This window comes from Cetorhinus maximus, chromosome 17 (assembly GCF_964194155.1).
Source record: "Cetorhinus maximus chromosome 17, sCetMax3.hap1.1, whole genome shotgun sequence".
Lineage (NCBI taxonomy): Eukaryota > Metazoa > Chordata > Chondrichthyes > Lamniformes > Cetorhinidae > Cetorhinus > Cetorhinus maximus.
The window spans coordinates 101,589,151-101,614,529 of NC_135895.1; the positions used below are offsets into that span (position 1 = coordinate 101,589,151).

Below are 25,379 nucleotides of genomic sequence, written 5' to 3' on the forward strand. Positions count from 1 at the left end.
TATGTGGATCAAGTGTCAGTAGGGGGACATTTGAGGGCCATAAGGTTTAGGTTAGCTGTGGAAAAGGACAAGGAGTAATCCAGAGTAAAAGTAATTAATTGGGAGAGGGCCATCTTAATGGGTTGAGAATGGATCTGGCCCACGAAAATTACAATCAAAGCTTGGCAGGTAAAACTGATAGGCCTGCCTACGTCATGCTTCCTTGATGTTAATTTTTAGCCAATCCAGTATCTCAACTATCTCCTTTCACTATCACCTGGGTTGTGCCTCTTCCCTGACAAAGAAATTTGCAAAGTACTCATGGAGGTAGGGGACATGGCTGAGGTACTAAATGTGTTAATCCCCTTTAAGGTCTATAATCAGCCTCATTCCTCCTTTTGCCACCACATTCCCATTCATATGCCTATAGGAGACTTTTTAGAATCCTTTGTCAGATGCCAGTCTCTTCTCATACTTTTTATTTGCTTCTCTTATTTATCTTTTTCACTTTGAACCTTTTCTCTGAACCTTCCATGTTGAGCTTAATTCTCAATTGCATTATCCATCTGACATCTGTCATACGCACCCCTTTTCTGCTTCTTTCTCTTTCATCATCCAGGGAGCTGTATCTTGACTGTACCTGAACTATCACCTCTTTAAAGGAAGCTCATTGTTCAGTTTCATGCCATGTGTCTGCTGTCTATTATTATGAAGGAAGTCTTAACAATGTGCTTAGAAAAGCATGGTATGATTAGAACAAATCAACATGGTCTTACTAAAGGGAAATCCTGTTTAATCAATTTATTAGAGCTTTTAGAGGATGTAACTAGTAGGTCGGATAAAGCTGAACCAGTAGATGCGGATTTCCAAAAGGCATTTGATAAGGTGACACACAAAAGGTTAATAGGCAAGTTAAGGGCTCATGGAGTTGGAGATAATATTTTAGCATGGAGAGAGGATTGGTTAACCAATAGAAAGCACAGAGTAGACATAAACGAGACCTTTTCAAGTTGGGAGGCAGTAAGTAGTGGAGTGCCGCAAGAATCAGTGCTGGGGCTCAGCTATTTACAATGTATATCCATGGGCAGAATTTTCTGGTCGGGGGGGGGGGGGCGGAGACATGCCGACATGTAAAATGACGCGCAGTGATGTTGGGTGTGCATCCCAACATCATCATGCGCCATCATGATATTTCATGTGGCGGGCGCGCGCTGGAATCGGCTACGCGCCCACTGAAATGTAAATGGCCTATTAAGGCCATTAAGAAATCAATTGAAGCACTCGTGAACGCTGCCTGTCCAACCTTAAGGTTAGCGGGCAGGCGAAAAGCCCAAGCAGCCTTTGCGTTTTTCAGGAAACCTCATCCACGAGCGGGATGAGGTTTCCTGAAGCTTATATTACATGAGGGGGCATGTTTAAGTAAATTTTTAAATCATTTCTTTAATTATTTTAATACCCATTCAATCCCGCTGAGGCAGCTCCATGCTGTAGGGAGATTGCTGCACTCTTTCGCGCGGAAGAGCCCTAGCCCTGACTCTACCCCCTCCCACTGCCCGCACAGGTATTGCTGAGCGCGACCGGTCGCATCTTATGCTGGGTGGGCCTTAGTTGGCCTGCCCACATAAAATGGCAGCGCAGAGCCGATCACGGGCGGCGATCAGCTCCGTGCCTGCTCCTGCCCAGCCTGGCCGCTATAGGAAAAATCCTGCCCCATGACTTTGATACAATTTCGCTGTTGATACCAAGCTAAATGGGAAGGTAAGCTGTGTGGAGGCAACAGAGAGGCTGAAAAGAGATGTAGACAGGTTAAATGGGTGGGCAACAAGATTGCAGATGGAAGCGATGTGGGGAACTCAGAGGTTAGGCACTTTGATCGTAAGAATAGAAAAGCAGATATTTTTTAAAAGATGTGAAACTTGTAAATGTTGATTTTCAAAGAAACTTGGTTGTGCTTGTACAAGGAACACAGAAACTTAACATGCAGGTGCAGCAAGCAATTAGGAAGGTAAATGACATGTTGGCCTTTATTGTGAGGGGATTGGAGTACAAGAATAAACAGCGGTTGATGCAATACAGGGTTTTAGTGGTTTTAGTGAGACCACATCTGGAATACTGTGTGCAGTTTTGGTCTCCACATTTAAGAAAGGATATACTTGCATTGGATGCGGTACAGTGAAGGTTCACTAAATCGGTCACTAGGATAAGGGAGTTGTCCTATGATGAGAGGCTAAGTAAATTGGGTTTACGTTCTCTGGAGTTTAGAATGAGAGGTAACCTCATTGAAACCTACAAAATTGTGAAGGTGCTTGATGAAAGTAAATTGGCAAGGAATATAAAAACAAACAGCAAGAGCTTCTACGGGTATATAAAAGGAAAGAGAATAGCAAAATGAGGATGGGACCCTTGGAGGATGCAACTGGAGAATTGATAATGGGGAACAGGGAAATGGCACATATTTTAAACCAATATTTTGCTTCGGTCTTCACGGTGGAGGACACTATAAACATTCCAAAGATATCAGATAAGCAAGGAGCTTATGGGAGGAAAGATCTTGTAACAGCCTCTATCATGAAGGACTAAGTATTTGAGAAACTAATAGGACTAAAGGCAGACAAGCTGCCAGGACCTGATGGCCTGCATCCAAGAGTTATAAAGGAAGTGGCTGCAGAGATTGTGGAGGCGTTGGTTGAAATATCCCAGAACTCACTGGATTCCAGGAGGGTCCCAGCGGATTGGAAAACTACTAATGTGATGCCCCTGTTCAAGAAGGGAGGGAGACAAAAAGCAGAAAACTATAGGCCAATCAGCTTAACATCTGTCGTTGAGAAAATGCTAGAGTCCGTTATTAAGGAAGAAATAGCAGGACAGTTAGAAAAGCTTAACTAATCAAACAGAGTCAACATAGTTTTGTGAAAGGGAAATCATGTTTGACAAATTCGCTTGCATTCTTTGAGGATATAACAAGCAGAATTGATAAAGAGGAACCAGTAGATGTAGTATATTTGGATTTCCAGAAGACATTCAATAAAGTGCCACATAAAAAGCTATTGCGCAAGTTAGGAGCTCACGGTATTGGGTGTAATGTATTAGCATGGATTGAGGATTAGTTAACACATAGAAGACAGGGACTCGGGATTAATGGGTCTTTTTCAGGTTGGAAAGATGTAACTCATGGAGTGCCACAAGGATCAGTCCTAGGGCCGCAATTATTTACTATTTATATTAATGACTTGGAGGAGGGGGCAGAGTGTAATGTATCTAAATTTGCAGATAATAAAAAAATAGGTGGGAGGGCATGTTGTGATGAGGACATAAGGAATCTGCAAGGGGACATAGACAGGTTGAGTGAGTGGGCAAAAACTTGGCAGATGGAGTTTAATGTAGGAAAGTGTGAGGCCAAGCACTTTGGTAGGAAAAATCAAAAGGCAGACTATTTAAATGGAGGGAGACTCCAAAAAAGTGCAGCACAGAGGGATCTGGCTGTTCTTGTGCATGAAACACAAAAAGTTAGCATGCAGGTGCAACAAGTAATTAAGATGGCAAATGGAATTTTGACTTATATTGTTAGGGGGTTGGAGTTCAAAAATAGGGAAGTCTTGTTACAACTGTACAGGGTGTTGGTGAGGCTGCACCTGGAGTACTATATACAGTTTTGGCCGGCGTATTTAAGAAAGGATATACAGGCATTGGAGTTCAAAAGAGATTCACTAGGCTGATTCCTGGGATGAAGGGGTTGACTGATCATGAATGGTTAAACAGGTTAGGCCTTTATTCATTGGAGTTTAGAAGTATGAGGGGTGATCTTATTGAAACATACAAGATTCTGAGGGGGCTTGATAGGGTAGATGTCGAGAAGATGTTTTCACTAGTAGGGGAATCTCGAACTAAGGGACTATTTACAGAATAAGGGGGCACTCATTTAAAACTGAGACGCAAAGGAATTTCTTCTCAGAGGTTAGTGAATATCTGGAATCCTGTACCCCAGAGAATTGTGCAGGCTAGATCACTGAAAGTATTTAAAGAGGAGGTAGATAGACTTTTGAAATATCGGGGAGTTGAGGGTTATGAGGAGTTGGCACAAAAGAGGAGTTGAGGCCTGGGGCAGATCTGCCATTATCTTATTGAATGGCTGGGGAAGGCTTGAGGGGCCAAATGGCCTACTCCTGCTCCTGTTTCTTATGTTCTGATGATAGGGTAGAGTCAGATTGTTTCCATTGGTCTGGGAATCTAAAATATGGAGGCACAGTTTCAGAATAAGGGGCTAATCGGTTAGGACTGAGATTAGGAGAAATTACTTCACTCATAGGGTTGTGAATCTTCAGAATTCTCGAGTCCAGAGGGTTGTGGATGCTCCATTGTTGAATACATTTAAGGTTTAGATGGACACATTTTTGGCCTCTGAGGGAATTAAGGGATATGGGGAGCAGGTGGGAAAATGGAGTTGAAGCCCAAGAACAGCCATAATCGTGTCGAATGGTGGAGTAGGCTCGACAGGCCATATGGTCTACTCCTGCTCCTATTTCTCGTGTCCTTCTTGCCCACTCCTTTTTGGTGGGAGAGGTCAGGGGTTTGTGATGTGCAGTCAAAGAAGCCTTGGCAAGTTGCTGTAGTATGTTTTGTAAATGTACACACTGTTGCGATGTTGTTGTGATGGTGGGAGTGAATGTTTAAGGTGGTGGATGGGATGCCAGTGAAGTGGACTGCTTTGCCGAGAATGGTGTTGGGCTGTTTGAGTGTTGTTGAAAGTTCAGGCAAGTGGAGAATATTCCATTGCACTGCCAACATGTGCCTTGTAGGTGGTGGAGAGGCTTTTGGGAGTTGGGAGGTGTGTCATGTCACGTGCCACAGAATACCAAATCTCTGATCTACTATTATAGCAAGTTTTTATGTGCCTGATTCAGTTTAATTTCTGATCAGAGGCAACTCCAGTATGTTAACAGAATTCAGTGATGGGAATGCTATTGAATGTCATAGGAAGATGGTTAGATTCTCTTGTTGGAGCTGGACATTGCTCGGTACTTGTGTAGTGCAATCCTGTAAATATTTCCCTACTTATACTTGATTCACTTGACCCACTTGAAGTTGGTAAGTCACCTAGATTGGACGAGATCCATCCAACGATATTACAGGAAGTAAGGGTGGAAATGCAGAGGCACTGGTCATAATTTGAATAATGCCAGGAATAGGAAATCTGTTATGAGGAAAGAATTTAGATACTTGAACAGTTTCCACTGGAGTAGGGAAGTTCAAGAAGAGATTTAAGAGGTTTTTAAAATTTATGAAGGGTTTTGATGGGGTGAATTTTCTCCAGTTCATAAATCGGTGACTTGGGAGTCATCAAGTTAAAATGGAGATATTTGGACAGCTTTTATGCAGAGTTGGATCATGAATTGACATGCTGCAGAGGCTATTGCATGTTTTTAAGACAAGTCAATAAATATTTGATGATGAGGAAAATATGGGGTGATAGCAGGGCAATGGAACTGGTTTTAGATTGTTCCAGCAGAGACCTAACAGACTGTGTTCTATTGTAGACTTCTATGATTCTATCTTTGTGGTATTAAAATTAAATGCTGGCTTTTGATATAATTAAATAAATGGTTAGATATGAACTTGAGCTTCCTGTTTCTTTGAATATCGCTGTTCAAATGTTACATAATAATGTATTATTTTCACTTTTAAGCTTCTTCATCAGCTAGACTCTATGAAGAATTACTGGAGAATGAAAAAAAGAATTTTAACTTGGTGACTTCTGCAGTTGCGGCACTTGGCGGTGTCCCAGCTATGATTCGCCATATAGATATGTCGAATACAATCCCGGAGGAGAAGGTAAGCTTAACACCCTGGCCTTCAGGTGAAAGCATTGAATAATACACTGTAATTTCTTAATTCTGTACAGAATAATACTTGAAGATTTATCCAACTGATATTTTATAAGTTGTCTACGTGGCTCAGTTCTGAACTTGCCCTTTTTTATCAAACCATTGTTGATTTATGTCGTCAACTGTTCCTTGATTTGTGGATGATGCCACAAGTTCCTGCCATGGGTCTTCATGTGACTGACTAGGCCAATTCTCAACCCTCCGATCTTTGAACATATGGGGCAGAATGTCCCACAGTGTGATCTGGAGTGCAGGATTTGCTTTCTTTCTTTTCTTCTCTGCTGCCACTCTGCCTCATCATTAAGATGTTTGGACTGAAAGTACGATGCATGTTGATGGGCAAGCTTCTTCCAGTCATTAATGTCAATGCTGCCGTAATTTGCGGAGAGCTTCAGAGTGTCTTTGAGAGCTGAGAAAACAGGAACTGTTGTGGAGATGCTTTTCAGCCATCTAGGCATGGTTCCCAGTCCAATCCAATTGATTTTGCAGGAGTTTTGCCTAAATTCTGGTGAAGCTGGCTTCAAGAAAGAAACCAGCTTTTGTTCGAGGGTCATCCCATTGAATCTGGAGGATGTGGTGGAGTATTGCTGATGGAATTTTTCCAGTGCTCTTGTGTGTTGCTGATACACAGTCCTGATCTCATTGCAATGCAGGATTGTGTTGACAACAACTGCTCTGTACACCAGGACTTTTGTTGACTTGAGGTCTTTGTTGTCTAACTTTCACTATCGCAGTTTATAGAAGGCTGAGCTGACACAGGTGATCTGGTGTTGGATCTCTTTGTCAATGGTGGCCTTTTGAGAGAGGTAGCTGCCATGGTATGGTGTCTCTTTCAAAAAAAAAATGGGAAGTGGAATATTTGGCTGTCCAGGTGTGAGTTGATGAGCTTTGTTTTGGCAACATTCAAGGACAGGCCCTTGTATGCAGAAAGAAATTGAAGAAATTGAGAGTGGGTAATGACACTGCAGTCATCCACAAACAGTAGATCATGTATGCCTATGGTAGTTCATTGAGTTTTGGCACAGAGGTGTCTGAGGTTAAAGTTTTCTATGCAGGTGGTATTTTTACTCTCCATGTACCTGAATGAGTGCAGCTCCATTAATGCTGAAGAAGCTCGACACCATCCAGGACGAAGCAGCCGACTTGTTTGGCACCCCATCCAGCACTTAAACACTCACCTCCTCTACCACCCACTCACAATGGCACAGTGTTTACCATCCTCCAGATATACTGCAGCAACTTACCAAGGCTCCTTTCAAATCCCTGACCGTTACCAGTTAGAAGAACAAGGGCAGCAGATGCATGGAAACACCACCACCGTCAGGTTTCCCTCCAAGTTACACAACATCCTGACTTGGAACTATGTTGCTGTTTCTTAACTGTCGCTGGATCAAAATCCTAGAACTGCCTTCCTAACAACACTGTGGGTGCACCAGCACCAGGTGGACTTCAGTGGCTCAAAAAGGTAGCTTACCACCACCACCTTCTCGAGGGCAATTAGGAATGGGTAATAAATGCTGGCCTAGCCAGTGATGCCTACATACCATGAATGAATAAATTTTTAAAAATACTCACACCAGAGGGCAGTTGACTTTTGAGGTGAATAGCCACAGTCAGGTAGAATGTAAATATTATTGGGGCCATCACACAGTCTTGCATGACACTAGTCTGGACTTTCAAGGTGTCTTTCAGATCTCCCACTCAAGACAGTTGCATTTTTATCATCATGAAGCAGTTTCAGGATTGTAATGAAGTTTCTTGTGCTCCAAAGACTTGGATATCCAATCTACAGAACCTTGTGATTCACAGGGTTAAATGCTTTGGTTAGGTTAATGAAGGCAATGAAGAGTCCCTAATGGTGTTCTTGGCATTTCTGTTGGATTTTTCTGGCAAGAAAGATCATTCATGAGGTTCTTCTAGAAGGTCTAAAGCCACACTGTCTCTGGGAGGATTTCCTCAGCCACAGGAAGTACGAGAATTGGTAATAGGATTTTCTGTGCTATGGACAAGAGGGAAATACTTTGATAGTTTCCACAACATGATTTATTTTGAAGATAGTTACAATTGTCACATTCGTTCCCTGAAATTTGGTGGTGGGAGGTTTTGGGGGGAGCGGGTGGGGGGTGGTTCGTTTTCCTCCCAAATCTGTAGGATCAGTGCATAGAGGCATGATGTGAACAAAAGCCCACCAGCTTTGAAGCCCACGGGCTTTGTTTTTTTTCCATCCATTTTATTGCTTGTTCCAACTCTCCCATCGATCGTGGGCCATGGATTCTGCCTCAAGGTACTGGGGGACAAACAGGAGACTAATATAATAGTCACTGCTAATGGCCAGTATAGTCATTGCTATTTTAACTAAATATTCCCCTCCCCCCCCAACCAAAGTAAGATTGCACTTCAGTTATTACTTTGTCCAAGTAGTTTCACCAATGCATATTTAATTTTTTGCAGGTTGTTATTACCTACGTTTCATTCCTTTGTGCTCGTCTTCTGGACCTTCGAAAAGAAGCAAGAGCTGCCAGGATCATACAGGCTGCTTGGAGGAAATACAAGTTAAACTGTGAGCTTCGGCTTTTACAGGTAGTGTCATTATCTTCCAATATATTCATTGTCACCTACATTGTTCATTCCGTACAAGGGTTTTGCTAAAACTAGCTGATGTGTATGGAGTGAAAGCTTTGCAATGCATCTGGCCTTTGGGCATCAATAAGTATACAATGATATATGTTGGAACAAGTTAACCTTTAAGAAAACACAGATTATTAAATATTTGCTCAACACTTAAAATCCGATGAAATGGAAAGATGGGCATTTTATAGTAGGCTATAGTGTAGTCAAACCTCATAATCGCAAATGTGTGGGAATACATTGGGCAGAATCTTTTGTTTGGCGTGTGGGGGCGGGCCCCGCATGCTGACACGTAAACTGACACGCAGTAACGCCAGGCTTGTGTCCCGAAGTCACTGCGCAACATTCTGATCTTCAATTCGGCCGTGCGCACCAGAGTTGGCTATGCGCCCGCCAAACTGTCAAAGGCCTGTTAAGGCCATTATTGAACTAATTAAAGTACTTCTCAGGGCTGTCCACCCAACCTTAAGGTTAGCGGGCAGGCGAAGAGCTCAGGCGGTCTTCGCATTTTTCATGGAACCTCATCCATGTGCGGGTTGAGGTTTCATGAAGGATTTATTAATTAAATAAAATGTTTTATGAAAATTCATAAACATGTCACATGAGGGGACATGTCTGAGTAGTTTTATTTTTTTCTTTTTTCCTATGTTTTATTATGAAATTAATCTCCGAGGCAGCTCAGTGCCTCAGGAAAATTTCTGCGCTCTTTCACGTGCATGCACGAGAAGAGCACAGGCCCCGACTCTCCCTCCTCCCCCTGCCTGCACAGGTAGTGCTGAGCGCTTCCGGGTGCGCATCACGCTGGGCGGGCCTTAATTGGCCCGTCCGCGTAAAATGGCGGTTCGCAGGCAGCGATCCACTCCGCACCCACTCCCGATGGCCCAACTTACAAGGAGAAAACTCTCCCATTTGTCATTTACTGAGGCATGAGCTCCTCATCCAGTAATGTGCATGAAAGTTTGTTATTGTATCACTGACTTGGGCAATTGTTGAGTGTCTTAGCATTTGGTTAAAATCCATGTAACTACACTTTATTGCCCATGGGAAAGAGGCCAAATGGTTAAATAAATTATGACTTTGGTTGGACTGTGTTATTGTTATCATCTCATTACTTTCAGCACCAGAGTATGCGCGCACATACCGTTGTAACAATGCTGAATCAGGTCTTTACTAAGACAGCATACTCAAGATTGCTGTGCAAGTGCTGCTATACAGTGATTTTCTCACACTTGTACACCATTTTTGCTTTATTACATTTCATGCATACAGGTGATAGATGACCAGTTAATTGTAGCAAAAACAAAATACGTAGTATAACCAATTAATTGTACCTTAAACATAGGTATAAATTTGCAACATTGATACAGAAGTATTATCAAATACACAAGTGGCACCATTGCATCATCCTCTTTCTGCGGTGATGCCTGTGCCCAGCGTCCCCTTACAAATTACATATTTTACAATCCCACATTCGGCAGAAAGCTATTGTAATTCATCATTGAGTCCTAATGGGGCTACCCCGGGCATTGAGGTATAATATGGCATGAAGGATGCAAATTATTGAACTAGCACCCTTGGTGTTTACCTTCCTTTTCTTCCCATGTGTCATATTAAATAAGCATATATAAATAAATGTAAGAAGATTGACTGTGCAGCACTTTAGAATGTCCTGAGGCCATGAAAAGCACTACCTAAAATAAAAATTTGTTCTTCTAAATTTAACAACTGAATTGTGTTTTAGGAAAAACATCAAGCTGCCTGTATCATTCAAGCAGCTGTGCGTAGATTGCTCCATAAACAGCATGTCAAGAAGAAAACAAATGCTGCTCTTCTTATACAAACTCTTTGGCGTGGTCATGTGGCAAGGAAGAAAGCTAAAGCGTTGATGATGATTAAGGTGCAAGCAGTGCAGAATGAAGCAGCAACACTTATTCAGGTTAGACTAATATTTGGCATTACAAGAACAATTTAAGGCTGAAATGCCGCATCATGTACTCCATTTTGGGTTATACCCTGCCTATGACTGCTGTTTTATTGCTTTATAATAATAAGCTCTGCTTTTAGCTTTAAGTTTGGTCAGAAGCAGTAAGAGAGTTTTAATCACTTGAGTTATACAGATTTCTACAGGCTTTTTTGTTTTGGTTGTTAGGCCTAACAATTGATCATGTCATACAAAATTTCCAACAGTGTAAAAATTCCCAATATTCATTGGAACAAAAATGTGCAAGATAAAATTAGTTTGCATACAATCTTTCCATCCCCAGGTACTGATTTTGGAATCTAGGCCATGGGTATCCTGTTGATCCTAAAAAACCTGATGCAGACTTCTGTACAGATTGGCACTCATTCTGAAAGTCTGTAAGGTTGGTTAATTGAAAAATTGCATTTTTACTCATTGATGGAGTATGGATGCTTGTATGAGGTTAGGATTCAGTTACTAAAACTAACACTAATCTTAAAGCACAGTGCCCCCTCAACCACAGGCAGACAGGCAGGCTTCCTTTGTGGAACACAACTGGGTTTCAAACAACAATAAATACTACTTTTACAACCATTAAATGAAATATATTTTGGTTAGACACAACACACTTTCTTGTGGCAAATTAAGTTTCATGTTTACTTCTTATTCAACATCCGCATGTCAGTCCACCAGAATGCTGTTCCTTCAAAACAAAAGCATTTGCTGAAGAAGTGATCGCCCTTCTTTCTCCCACACCTATCCCATTACATAAATGCACTGCTGCCCTATTGTTTTCAGTGATCTGTCTTGCACCATCAAAAGCTTGGGTGTCATTGTAACAATTGGTATTGACATGCATTTTTCCAGGAGGAAGAACAAAGCATCTGTTGGGATCATTTCTTCCCGGCACTTCCTTTAAAATGACATCTGATACTAAATGCTCATCAATTGACAGCTTTCTCCTTCCACCCTCCAGCCCACAATGTGCTAAGATTTGAGTTTAGTTCACTTCTTTCCATACTGGAGATCCAGTCCGTTTTGCTGAATTTTGCTACATATCTCAATCTGGACAATAACTAAGTGCAGAATCTTCTGTTCGGCGTGCGGGGCCCGTAAAGTGATACGTCGTGACGTCGGCCGTGCATCCCAGCATCACTGTGCGTCATTCTGATCTTCCTTTCGGCAGGCACGCACCGGAGTCAGCTGAGTGCCTGCCGAACTATCAAAGGCCTGTTAAGGCTCTTAATAAACTTTAAGAATTTTTCAGCTTTCCCTATAAGAATATTTTTATTTGCTGCTCACAGGAGATTGCAGAATTTGAGGGGTTGGTGCTGGTGGGGGTGTGGGCTGGAAAGAGCATTGGTTTGATGCTACAGTACATGTGCTGTATATCTAAATGAGGCACACTTGATTGACTGGATAATCCAGTCGCTTCCTGTATTGCTTTTCCATATGATCAATATACCAAGAAAGGGCTACAGATTTTGCCAGCATTTAAAAAAAAATGCTTCAATCTGAACTCCAAACCAGGTTGTCACCTAAAAATGTATGGCTGTTAAGTTTTTCAAAACTGAACTCTGTACGTTAAATGCAGCTGTAAGAAAGTCTTGTATAACTATAGAATTCTTCGTTTTATTTCGCCCTTCCATACTCCCTGAATCTTAATTTCTTTCTCTCTGGTATTTCCTTCAAAGGACAGCAATTACAACATTAAAGTCTTGTAGGAGCAGTAAGCTACCAGGACAAATAATTTCTGCTTAGCTGATATCAGTATTGTCCAATGCTTGAAAAGCTGTGATTGTCCAGTGTAGTATCTTCATGACTGCTTCCTTTTGCAGGACTGATTTATCGAAGTTGCCTAGCCGATAAAGTACTAATTGACCTTTTTTTTCACATCCCAGAGAAATCCCACTTGATGCCTTTGTATCATTCTTATTGGGCCTTCATTTCAGTCATATTTGGACAAAATCTCACGCCCTTGATCATTCAGCAGCATGTAGGCAGAACACCACAAGCATTTTAAAGTGTTGTTGGATTTCAACAACAGTTTTTGTAGTTGCAGATGTGGGTTTTATCTGAAAGTCCTGACTGAGCCGTCTTGACCGTGTGTGTAAATTGCCCAGGAGCCAGTAGTGGCTCTGAGTTCGTACAGATTAAATTGTTAATCTGTTTTCTTTACTGCAATCTGGTATATAAACTGCTTCAAGTTTTTAGCATTGTGGTTTGCCATCTTGTATTTCAGCAGCTCCATTCAAAAACAGCTGTCTTGAAGCTTTAAAGGGCACTTAATAAGCTTGTTGAAGTTTGAACCACATTTTTTCTTCCAATGAAATACTGAAAATCTGACCTTCATGTTGGTATGAGCAAAATCTTAATTGCCACATCTTGCCCTGCAGAAAACTCCGAATGGGATAAGAGTAAAGCCACATTGTAATACACAAGCTGCAGCTTTCATTGAATAATATCTTTGCTGAGCTTGCCATCTTCTCACATGGGCCTGCAATGCAATGACATATTATCTATTACACAAAAACTTAAATCTTTCTTTCCTCATTTGCCTATACGACTGATTAATACGTGCAGATTTTACTTTTCTGGCAAGCTTCCCACATGTAGATCTTAACGCCACAACAAGTTGGCCAGGTTCTTCAGTAATTTCAGAAGTTGCACAGTGGGTTTCAATCTGCTCCCCAAATCCTGGGGCAAGGATAAGTTTTGACACATTCCCATCTTTAATTTCAAGGAAGGGTTTCTTATGAAATTGATTTGGCAATCTGGTTTTGATCCTATTAAGCGCATACTAGTTAAGGTAAATTTGGGCTTTCTGACCTTCTAAATTTGATTGTCAAATAATAATTTGGGAGGTAATTTAAAACAAATATTAAAGACTAGTATTTCAGAGATTTGTTTAAGGTAGTTTTATAAAAACTGTTTTGTACGCCCAGCCATGGTATAACAGTTATATGTTCACTGCATGAAATAGTCTCACAGATGTAATTGACTGTGGAGGGTTTTTTGGGTACTGGTCTAATTTCTAATAGTAATTGGTTTTTTTTTGGATACAACCTGCTGAGTATTGTAATTTTTTTCCCAATTTCTTTATGTAACAGGCTCACTGGCGAGGGTATACTGCTAGAAGACAGCTTCGGAGGGCACAGCACTATTGCATTCTTATACAAAGCCTCATAAGGATGAAAATCGCAGTCGCTGCTTATAAACGTACTGTATGGGCCACTGTTGCACTTCAGAGGCATTTCAGAGCACGTCTGCTAGCTTTGGCCGAGCGAAGGAATTATTTGCAATTGAAACAATCCACTGTTATAATACAATCTGCATTTAGAAGGTGGAAAGCACGCAAGCTGAAGAAGGAGACCAAAGCTTCAATAATACTCCAGAAATACATAAGGGGTTTTCTCTGTCGATACCAATACAAAAGGTTTCAACGGTCCATATCCTTGATACAAACATATGCTAAAGGATATCTAGTAAGAACTGAAATCAGCAAAAGGAAAAAAGCTACTGTTACGCTGCAGAAGCATATAAAGGCATATGTGACAGGAAAGCATGAATATGTTTCATATCAGAGATTGAAATGGGCTGCGGTAGTATTTCAAGCTGCTTACCGTGGTTCAAGAGTGAGGAAGCTCTATTACCAAACTAAGTCAGCCATAGTAATCCAATCTACTTTTAGAATGTATCAGCAGCGAAAGAGGTACGTTGCTGTTCGTAAAGTGGTCGTCACCATGCAGGCTTTAGTAAGAATGCAGTTGGCTCAAACTAGGTTTCAAAAATATCGTCAAGCTGCCATTATTGTGCAGAGGCGTTTCAGAACCAAGCAACAGGGGCAGAAGGAGATGCAGCATTACCTAAAACTTAGACAGGCAACTGTAAAGGTGCAAGTAGCTTTTCGCAGACGGCGAGCTCAAAAAAAGATTAGAGAAAATCAAGCTGCAATTACAATACAGTCGTGGTATCGAATGTATAGAGGAAAACAAAGATATTTACATCAAAAAGAAAGTTGCATTCGAATACAGTCATGGTATAGATGCTGCATGGCTCAACATGCTTTTCGCACCATGAAAACTGCGGTGCTGGCCATCCAAAAATATTACAGAGCTTACAGAGAAGGAAAAGCTCAGCATGAGAAGTATGTATTGATGCTCAAGGCAGCGATAGCTATACAGGCTCACTTTCGAGGTATGAAGGCTCGCCAGTTTGCCAGAAAATTGAAAGCTGCATGTATTATTCAGTCATATTGGCAAATGAGAAAAGAAAGATTTAAGTTTTTGCATAATAGACAATGTGTCATTGCAATGCAGGCCCATGTGAGAAGATGGCAAGCTCAGCGAAGATATTATTCAATGAAAGCTGCAGCTTGTGTATTACAAGCCCACTTCAGAGCAATTTCAGCTCAAAAGAAAGCTCGGTCTGAGTACAAGGCAATAAGGTCTGCAGTTATTGTCTTCCAGTCTGCATACAGAGGGTTACAAGCAAGAAGACAGTTTTGGCTTTTACGTTCAGTTGTAAAGATCCAGTCTGCTTTCCGTGCATATATTTCACGCAAAAGGTTCATGCAAATTAAAAATGCTACCATCAAAATTCAGGCCTCTGTGAAAATGATCCAAGTACGGAAGTATTACAGGTCTCTTAAAAAAGCCACAACTTATGTCCAGAGATGTTACCGGGCTAATAAACTTTGTTTGGAAAAGCGAAACGAGTATCTGAAAAAAAGAGAAGCTTGTATATGTCTTCAGTCTGCCGTTAGACTGTACTTAATACAAAAACAGTTGCACTTGTGGAAGCAAGCAGCAGTTAAAATTCAGTCCATGTTCAGAATGCATAGACTAAGGAGGCAGTATCTTAGGATTCGTTTTGCTGTAGTCATAATTCAAAGGGAATTCCGTGCCTACAGTGAAGGGGTTTATCAAAGACAGAACTTCCTAAGAATCAAAGAAGCTGTAATATGTTTACAGGCAGCCTACAAAGGTTACAGTGTGCGCAAAATGATTAAGCTTCAACATACAGCAGCCACTAAAATCCAGGCAGCTTTAAGGGGACATGCTTCAAGGGTCAAGTACCTGGCAATGCAAAATGCTGCCATTGTGATCCAGAGATGGTATAGGAGTTGCAAAGTTGGGCAGCAGCAGCGTCTCGAGTACCTTAAAATTAAGACAGCAGTGATTATTCTTCAAGCAGCATGCCGTGGATTATCTGCAAGGGAAAAATTAAAAATGCAGCACAAGGCTGCAGTGACCATTCAATCTGCTTTCCGAAGGTTTAGAGCGCAGCACCAGTTTGAAATGCTAAAGAATGCTGCATTAACTGTTCAGCACCGTTTTAAGGCAAAGTTGATGGGGAGAAAAGAACGTCAAATATATCTGACAGTGCGCCAATCAGCAATGACACTTCAAGCAGCTTATAAGGGCATGATTGCAAGAAAAGAATTTAATAGAAAATTGCAAGCTTGTATTATGATACAGTCTTATTTCAGGATGCACAAAATGCATGAAAAATTTCAGACGAGGAGACGAGCAGCATTAATAATACAGAATCGATTCAGAGCTCATGTGCAAAGAAAACGTCAATGTCAAAAGTATCAAAACATGAGGACTGCTGCCATAGTGCTGCAAGCTGCATTTCGTGCAATGAAAACCCGGAAAAAGCTGAAAGAAATTCACAAAGCTGCTACAATTATCCAAGCAGCGGCTAAATCTTTTTTAACCAGGAAGCATTACATCACTCTTAGAGCTGCTTCAGTTTTACTGCAAAGACGATTCAGAGCTTTGGTGCTGAGCAGAAAGCAGCGAGGAATGTACCTATCCGTCCGCAGTGCAACCTTAGCAATACAAGCTGCTTACAGAGGCATGCAAGTTAGGAAAGAGATTCAGCGCAGGCAAAAGGCAGCTACAGTAATACAAGCTGCATATAGGATGCACAGGGTTTGCCTCCCATATCAGGCACTGAAACTGGCAGCTGTGATAATACAAGCCCATTATCGAGCTCGCCTTCAAATGAAAGCCGATCACGGGAATTACATGAAGATTCGCAACAGCGTCTTGCATATTCAGGCTGCATACCGAGGAATGATTGTTCGACAGCATTTGAGAAGTATGCATGAATCAGCAACATTGATACAGAGTTACTATCGAATGCACAAGCAGCGCCAATGCTACAAAAGACTCTGTTGGGCAGCAACAACTGTACAGCGAAGATACCGAGCTTGCAAAGTCAGGGATGCCTGTGTGAAACAGTATAATGAAGAGAAAGCAACTATTCATATTCAGGCTGTTTTCCGTGGCATGAAAACAAGGCAAGAAATTCGGAGAATTGGTCAAGCTGTAATAATTATCCAGAGAAGAATTAGGGCCTATAACAATAGAAAAACTTATCTGAATCTTAGAACTGCTGCTATCATAATCCAACAACGATACCGTGCAATACTGCTTACTCGAATTCATCAACAGAAATATTTCTCTGTCCGTAATGCAGCCTTAGCAATACAAGCTGCTTACAGAGGCATGAAAGTTAGGAAAGAGATTCAGTGCAGGCACAAGGCAGCTACAGTAATACAAGCTGCATTTAGGATGCACAGGGTTTGCCTCCCATATCAGGCACTGAAACTGGCAGCTGTGATAATACAAGCCCATTATCGAGCTCGCCTTCAAATGAAAGCCGATCACGGGAATTACATGAAGATTCGCAACAGCGTCCTGCATATTCAGGCTGCATACCGAGGAATGATTGTTCGACAGCATTTGAGAAGTATGCATGAATCAGCAACATTGATACAGAGTTACTATCGAATGCACAAGCAGCGCCAATACTACAAAAGACTCTGTTGGGCAGCAACAACTGTACAGCGAAGATACCGAGCTTGCAAAGTCAGGGATGCCTGTGTGAAACAGTATACTGATACCAAGAAAGCAACTATTCATATTCAGGCTGTTTTCCGTGGCATGAAAACAAGGCAAGAAATTCGGAGAATTGGTCAAGCTGTAATAATTATCCAGAGAAGATTTAGGGCCTATAACAATAGAAAAACATATCTGAATCTTAGAACTGCTGCTATCATAATCCAACAACGATACCGTGCAATACTGCTTACTCGAATTCAACAACAGAAATATTTCTCTGTCCGTAATGCAGCCTTAGCAATACAAGCTGCTTACAGAGGCATGAAAGTTAGGAAAGAGATTCAGTGCAGGCATGAGGCAGCTACAGTAATACAAGCTGCATATAGGATGCACAGGGTTTGCCTCCCATATCAGGCACTGAAACTGGCAGCTGTGATAATACAAGCCCATTATCGAGCTCGCCTTCAAATGAAAGCCGATCACGGGAATTACATGAAGATTCGCAACAGCGTCCTGCATATTCAGGCTGCATACCGAGGAATTATTGTTCGACAGCATTTGAGAAGCATGCATGAATCAGCAACATTGATACAGAGTTACTATCGAATGCACAAGCAGCGCCAATGCTACAAAAGACTCTGTTGGGCAGCAACAGCTGTACAGAGAAGATACCGAGCTTGCAAAATCAGGGATGCCTGTATGAAACAGTTTGATGATGTCAAGAAAGCAACAATTCGTTTCCAGGCATTTTACCGTGGGAAAAAAGCCCGAGATTTGGTTAAAAAAATTAAGGCTGTCCGCCATATTAAGTCTTTTTTGCAGATGTGCATCACGAGAAAATTGTACTTGATTCAGAAGTCAGCTGTAATAATATTGCAAGCAGCATTCCGTGGTTTACGAGCAAGGGTGCGCTACAGAGCTATGCGGCTTGCAGCTATTTCAATCCAAAGCTGGTACAGAGCTTGCAAAATGTGCCATTCACAGCTTGTGCAATATCAGTCCATGAGGCATGCAGCCATCACAATTCAGGCAGCCTACAGAGGTATGGTTGTTCGTCACTGGTTTAAACAGAAATGTGCAGCTGTAAAAATTCAGTCAATACTCCGTATGATTCAGTATAGGAGAACTTTCCTCCGAATGAAATCTTCAGCAATTGTAGTCCAGTCTCACTACCGTGGTCTTGAAGCTCGAAAACTATATACGAAATACAAAGTAGCAGCTGTTGTATTGCAAAGGCATTACAGATCCTACCTGCTAATGAAGCAACAAAGATCAACTTACTTGACACTCCGGCGGATAGTCATCAGCCTCCAAGCCAGAATGCGAGGAGCTATTGCCCAAAGAAGTTATAAAATGTTTCTTCAGAGCATCACAAAAATTCAGGTAATATTTCAAATGGTAAGTTTAAATTGGATATAATATGTAAATTGGTGCCCTCTTGTAGTATTATGGTTTGAATACAGTTGAAAGTTAAACTTGTAAACATAAAAATCTGATTTATTCATAAAAACAGTTCTTTAATTGATTGGGGGTGATTAAAACGAGAGGCAGATTCCAGTTTGTCTTTGCTGTATCCAATATCATTGTGAAGAATGATAAACTTCATGTTATTTTACTTTCTCTCCTCTGACCTCTTCTCTTTCCTCTTCAGTTTTCTCTCTCCCCCCTTCTCTGTCTCTGCTCGTCTCTTGTGCGAAATTGTATGTTGCCAAATGGGGGAGTGATTCAGCAAAGACAGGCACCGAGATAACTGGCTACATTTACAAGTAGCAAATGTCAAATGCTAATTAAGAAAGGTTTAGTTTAAGGGTTGGAGAACAATGTACAAATGGAATATTTTCAAATATTACCAATATGTGTAGCCTATTTTCATTCCATCTTTAAGTACATTAGTTTACTTCAGTTATGTTTTTAAAAATCCTTGCAGGCTTGTTATCGTAGAAAGAAACAAAGGAAAATATTCCTTCTCAACAAGAAGTCTGCATGTGTGATACAGCAACACTACAGAGCTTATTGTCAAAGAAAGACTGAACAAGAGAAATACCTTAAAATGAAGCATGCTGCTGTCGTAATACAGGTATTTCTTTGACAAATTGTCAAATAATGGTAATTTTCCACCCCCAATCCATGCTGATTGTACTTTATGAAGCTGCACTGCTCCAGATATTCCCATGCTAAACTTGCCTATAATTTCAAATTGTGAAACCTTGCCCTTTTTACAAAAAATACTTGCACTTCCCACCTTTCACATATAAAGAAAAGTTTTGGAATATAGAATCGTCCAGAGAATTTTTCATTCTATTTTGTTTTGAAGTCTGTGAATGTCTATTGTCTGAACCAGGTGCTTTGCTTTAAAATCATCAGCACACTGCCAAGCTGCTTTTCTGATGCCTTTGAACATTTGATCTCTGAATTTAGCATAATATTTCTCTTCCCTCTAAAAAGTGATGCAAAGTAACTAACGCTGGATCGTGAACTATTTTCTTAGCTTCCAATTTTAAACTCTCTTATCCTTTTCAGTGATGCTATTGTGATTCTGTACACACTGATTTCAAAACTGACACCTTCTTCACCAGGAGGCCTGGCAATACAGAGTTATACCACTGACTTGGTTTCACTTACTGGCTAGGCACACAGACCTTTTGTATGTTTGTACTTCAATGTGAAGAGCTGTACTCAACAGCTAATCTGATTTATCATCGATGCAATAATTGGCTCTTTGTTGACAAAATGCTGCAAGGCCATCCAACAGATTTGTTCACTTTAGCACTGGCTGCTAGTCTTATCATGCCAAAATTTGATGCAGTCAGTTCTTAGTGTCACTCTAATTGTACCAGGTTTTGGGCTTTTGAAAGCAATATCAATATTCTACTCTTCACATGTTTGTTACTAAATTTCTCTTCTGGTGCTTCCTTTCTGTTTTATCCTGAATATAGGTCCTATTTTCACTACTTTTGTCAATGCATGATTTCTAGCTGTTGACATAAACTCTTATCTATACTGAAGCACCATTTCTTGCTTTGTTGTGCATGGCATTTCTCATAAACAAGAGTATGCATTTTAATTGTAAATATTTTATTTTAACAATTTTATTCCAATTTTAGAATATCTTTAGTAAGTATGTTTTTCACTGTGCAGTTTTGTTGCTCTTGCTTGCATCATTGATATTCATTTGAGCATTTAGTTTTATTAGTTTTTTTATGTTCCATCACATTTTCATTTAAAGTTTTATGCACAGGAAAACATCTTTTGGGTCCCCTAGTTTAAAGGTCTTATTTGCAGGAATATTATAACCTCAATATGCCATTTCTTTACTTGAAATGCGTCACTTCAGTTAAAATTGTTTTCTGTTCTTCTTGACCAACTTTGACACCCATTGTCAGTGAACATTCTATTGTGTATTTTCATTTTGTTTCAGAGTGCATTCCGTAGGTACCAAGTGAGACAGCTAGCCAAAAAAATGAGAGCTGCACAAAAAATCCAGGCATGGTTCAAGGCTCGAACTGTACGTCAGCAGTATAAGTCCATACTTAATTCAGTTATATTCATCAAACGGCGATTGAGAGCAAAACAAGAAAGATCGAGGTAACTCTCTAAGTAAAAGAAGTTGTGTTATTTTTAATTACAGCCCATGCTTTGCAATTGTAGAGAAAACAGAACTGTCAGCTTTTGCCGTTATTATCCTGTGAAACTGACATAAACTTCTGGTGTGAACACTAATTTTCCCTTTGAAATCTAGTTGTTATGCACGGCCAATATTTTTTCTCTACTACACAACCCCTTTTAAATGTTTTTGCATGGCTGCGTGCACACGTTATTTATCATGTAACATGACCTTTGTGGTAGCTTTTAGGCTGACCACGCAGCTTAGCGGAGACATCGGTTAGCACATGGGAAGATAAATGTGTAAATCTAGAAGTTTCTTACAGGAATGCTCTGCTCTTTCATTGGTAATGCTGTTGCTGTTATTCCAGATGCAATCAGAATAGAAATCAGTGATTTGCTGTGAACTTAAAATTTTTGCACACCATTCTCACCTTAAAAACCACCGAAAATGTTAAACTCCTTGTTGTATGAGGTGTTTCAGGGTTTTTAACAATTTACCAAGTCATAATTGCTGAACAACCTCTCTGGCCCTGTAAAAGTAAATTTAGACGTATGGAATGCCATTTGCTCCATGCCATTTTTTTTTCTTTTTAAGAAGTTTTCTATTTCTGTCTCAATCCCATCCTCCTCGTGAAACAGTTCAAAAATGAATAAAATTCAGTGCTTTTTTACTTCCTGGTTTGCTCTCTGTGAGAATTCATCAAACTGGTTACTTGATGAGTTAGTGTTCTTGGGCACCCGAGATCCCTTATGGATGATGCCAGAATCAACTTGATGCCACACAGCCCACTAAATCTTTGTGGGCAATTTTCATCAAGGTCAACAGCTAATACCGTCCCTTTGCCAACAGCAAAAAACCGGGCCAATGCATTTTCTCACAAAATGTTAGTTACAAATCACTGATACTTGTCATGCTTCCCAAAATACAATTCAAACTGAGTAAATGTCATTTGTTCACTGTGATGTAATAAAGAATAATTTGCAACAAAAAGGGCAAACTAATTTGTGTTAGCGCATGAGGAAGAAGGAAAAGTGTAGAAACTGCACTAAAGCTTTAAAGAGGGGGAATTTATAAACATTATTATTGAGAAAAAATGACCAGTGAATGTGTTTTTAATGAATAATAATCCTCAGGATGAAAATCTCATCTTTCTGAATATAAAATCAATTTGGGCAATCTTAATCCAATTCCTAGTGACGTAGGTTTATGAGCACAAAAAGGCAGACAATTGCCCTACCATTTGCCAATTTCACCCGAGTATATATCATGCTTAGTGTTGGAAATGAAAGAAGTGCCACATTGGTGCAGTAGAGGATGCTATTCAGAACTTGAGACAGAGCAGATGGTGTTAGCTGACAGTCCATGAAATGGAAAATGTTCATCTGCCACATTGGGTGGAATTTTCTGTACCAGCTGGCAGTGGGCGTACAGGTGGCATGAGCAGATAATTTGGCGCAATTGGTTTCACGACAGTGGGAAGGTAGATCGTGATTGTCTGCTCAACCCGCCAACAGGCCGCGTTTCCCGCCATCGGTCGTCGAGAACCTCATTGTAATACATCAGCCTATCATTATCAGGCCATCTCGCCAGGCTCTTGCATCCCCGCTGGATTGTCTGTCCCGTTGGCGTGAAAGCACGCCAGCGTGTTTCACAATAGCACAGAGGCAACGTGCACTTGGCGGCCTGCACTTTACGTGAACTGGAGGTGAGTGCACAGCAACGTTCTGCAGAGCTTGCCAGGGTCACCTGTTGCTTTGCAGGCTCCAGGGGCACCGAGGGGTTGGGGGTTAAGTGCCGACTGGTGGCGAGGGGAGGAGCAGGGGTTAAGTGCAGCCCTGTTTCTGAGGCAACTTTTGAGGGTGTGAGTGAGCGCTGTGATGGAACTTCAGGGAGGGTGCCTCCAGATTCTTCTTCAGAGGTTTCTTCGGGGCTTAACTGGAGGCCCTGGGTCATGGAAACTGCCGGCTATTTGGCAGATGCGCCTGCAAAAGCAAGGAGAGATAATTAGTGCATGGCAGTGGCCTGTGAAATAGGACACATCACTCATAGCATGGTGGTCTGATGGATGTTGCATTGCTGGATCCTCACTTGGTAGAGCAGCACCAACCTCCCCATCAGCACAGGACCAGTCCGGATCCTCGCCGACCAGCTGGATGGCTCTGTTTTCAAAGCCCGTGAGGACCTTGATTTCGGGCATTCGGCCACCGGTCTGCAGCCTCTCTCTCTTGTTGTGTGTCAGCTTGTCCTGCATGGATAGGGATGGAGAAGGTGTAAGCAGGATGCCTGCCAGGCCAGATGACAAGTATGCCTGGCCTGTGTGGGTGTTGAGTGGCCCCATGGACAGGATGCGGACAATGACACTAGGAGTGAGAGAGTGAATGGCGATGTCCCTTGAAACAGCAGTAAGTGTGGGCCCTGTGGATGCGTGATGGGTTTATGAGTGTGAGAGTTGAGTGATGAAATGAGTCACTTACCCGGGCGGAATGAAAGAGATCATTCATCCTCTTGCGGCACTGGGTGGCTGTCCTCTTTTGCAGAGCGTTGGCACTGACCACCACTGCCACCGCCTCCCAAGCCGTGTTAGTGCTGTTACTGCCCATCCTACGCCAGAGTGGGTAGAGGACGTTCCGGCAGGCCTCCACGGCATCCAGAAGCCGCTTGAGAGACGCGTCATTGAACCAGGGGGCTGCAGTCTTCTTCAGTTTCAGGGCCATGTCTTCTGTGTAGCAGTAGTGAGCTGGAAGCACAGGTGTGTGCTTGTAGCTGGATTTTGGAAATGGAGTGTTTCCTGGGAGTGCATAAATAATGGGGTGGGTTCGGGATGATACGGCGTGAAAACCCACCATCGTGGCCGGTGGGTAGAACTGCTACAACATAGTGCAAATTTGGGAAAATTCCACCCATTGAGTGCAAGGAATAACATTCCAGGGAGCAAAAAAAATCTTATATTGCTGTAGGTATAGGAGCTGACTGCTTATGCTTCCTGATTTAAATTTTTCCTTTTTTCAATATAGTTTGGTGAAATTAATTTTTCATATTTCACAACCATAGGTTCTTAAAGATCCGGGCTGCCGCAATCATTATTCAGCAAAGGTGGAGAATGACTATTGCAACAAGGAGATTGCAGCATGAAAACTTAAGAAAAACAATGGCAGCAATCAAAATCCAGGCCTTTTGGAAAGGATTTAAAACCAGAAAACAATTGATCAGGGTAGCCTATTTTCTGGAATAATCTACTGCATTTTCTTCATCTTTTTGGCTTAATTTGTAATTGGGTAATTAGTGTAAACATATTGGGGAAGAATTTCACTTTGGGTGCAATCTACAACCCAGGCACAAACTGCAGGTTTTCCAAAGTTCAAGTGTCAGCTTAAATACATTTCCATACAAATGAATCTAAATCATACCTGAACCAATGCGGTGTGATAAAACATAATTGCTTCCCCCAACCACCCCCACCCCCATTTAGTTCAAAAAGTATTTGAGAGGTGTATTTAACCTGGTGCAGCTTTATTAATCCTGTTGAAAATGGGTTTATTTCAAGTCGTAAGCATTTACGGTAAGTTTCTAGTGTACTACCTGTGAATACCTCATATTAAAACACTGAAAATTACTTTTTAAACACTATGCAGTATCATTTACTGGTATCTTTGATGCTCAGTAGTCTGTTCCTTAGTAAATTAAATATATTTTTAAAACTTAAATTGTGTCAAAAAACACCCAGTTTAATTTATGCCTCTTCAAGGAAGCTCTTCAATCAGTGAAAACTCTCCATGCTCATTATTTTAATCTAGGGGTGTGGCCAGTTTTATGGGAGTTCCAGCTCCCAACATAATGTTCCTTTAAACATGTTAAAGTTCACGGACACTCTAGTTACGCTGGCTGTAACTTGAACTTAAAATTGCAATAATCTTTCAGTGGTTTGGCTAATTTCCGTTGTGCTGGGGTACAGAATTCTAGACCTATACTTTCATCGTAGTTCTGGTACTAGGATTCAAATTCAGACTAAATTGCTAGGATTAAACTGGTCTTTCTTCTTTTACATCTGGGAATGCTTAGGTAAAATGAGCTTGAACAGTTTCAAAAACTAAGAGTGCCAGTCTGTACCTGGAGAAGGAAAAGACAGGGTAATGCTTTGCATAACCCTTAAACTGAAAGCTATTCAAACACTCACCCAAGGAAGATCAAGGTTAGGGTACAATGTCCAATTTTGTCTGCAGCCTTTTTGTTTGAACATTGACTTTGGAAACTTCAAATCATAGCTAATATTATCCTGATCATAGCTAACATTGCCCATTTTCTTCCAACAAAGGGATGATGATGATTGGGTTTGGTCCTTTATGTGGAGTGGGTAGAGACAGTGAATTAGATGTGAATCTTTTGTCAGAGTACCTTTTGTTAATGGCCTGCATTTTCTCCTTTTGGGAATGTAAGCCTCATTGCATTTGGCATTGTCTATTGTAATTGCA

At 41.2% G+C, this 25,379-nt stretch overlaps 1 protein-coding gene across 2 annotated transcripts in view; it reads left to right on the forward strand.

Annotated features, from left to right (window-relative positions):
- The window catches only part of aspm (assembly factor for spindle microtubules), an 84,836-nt gene that overhangs the window by 40,936 nt on the left and 18,521 nt on the right, over positions 1 to 25,379 (forward strand). The window contains exons 15-21 of one of the 2 annotated variants that reach the window (XM_078561719.1): positions 5,675 to 5,808; positions 8,313 to 8,441; positions 10,231 to 10,425; positions 13,560 to 18,686; positions 19,231 to 19,380; positions 20,722 to 20,888; positions 23,962 to 24,121. In XM_078561719.1, coding sequence (XP_078417845.1) covers positions 5,675 to 5,808; positions 8,313 to 8,441; positions 10,231 to 10,425; positions 13,560 to 18,686; positions 19,231 to 19,380; positions 20,722 to 20,888; positions 23,962 to 24,121 — 6,062 coding nt within the window. Of the gene's footprint in view, positions 1 to 5,662; positions 5,809 to 8,312; positions 8,442 to 10,230; positions 10,426 to 13,559; positions 18,687 to 19,230; positions 19,381 to 20,721; positions 20,889 to 23,961; positions 24,122 to 25,379 lie in introns of both variants that reach the window. The other variant, XM_078561717.1, reaches the window with a different exon arrangement.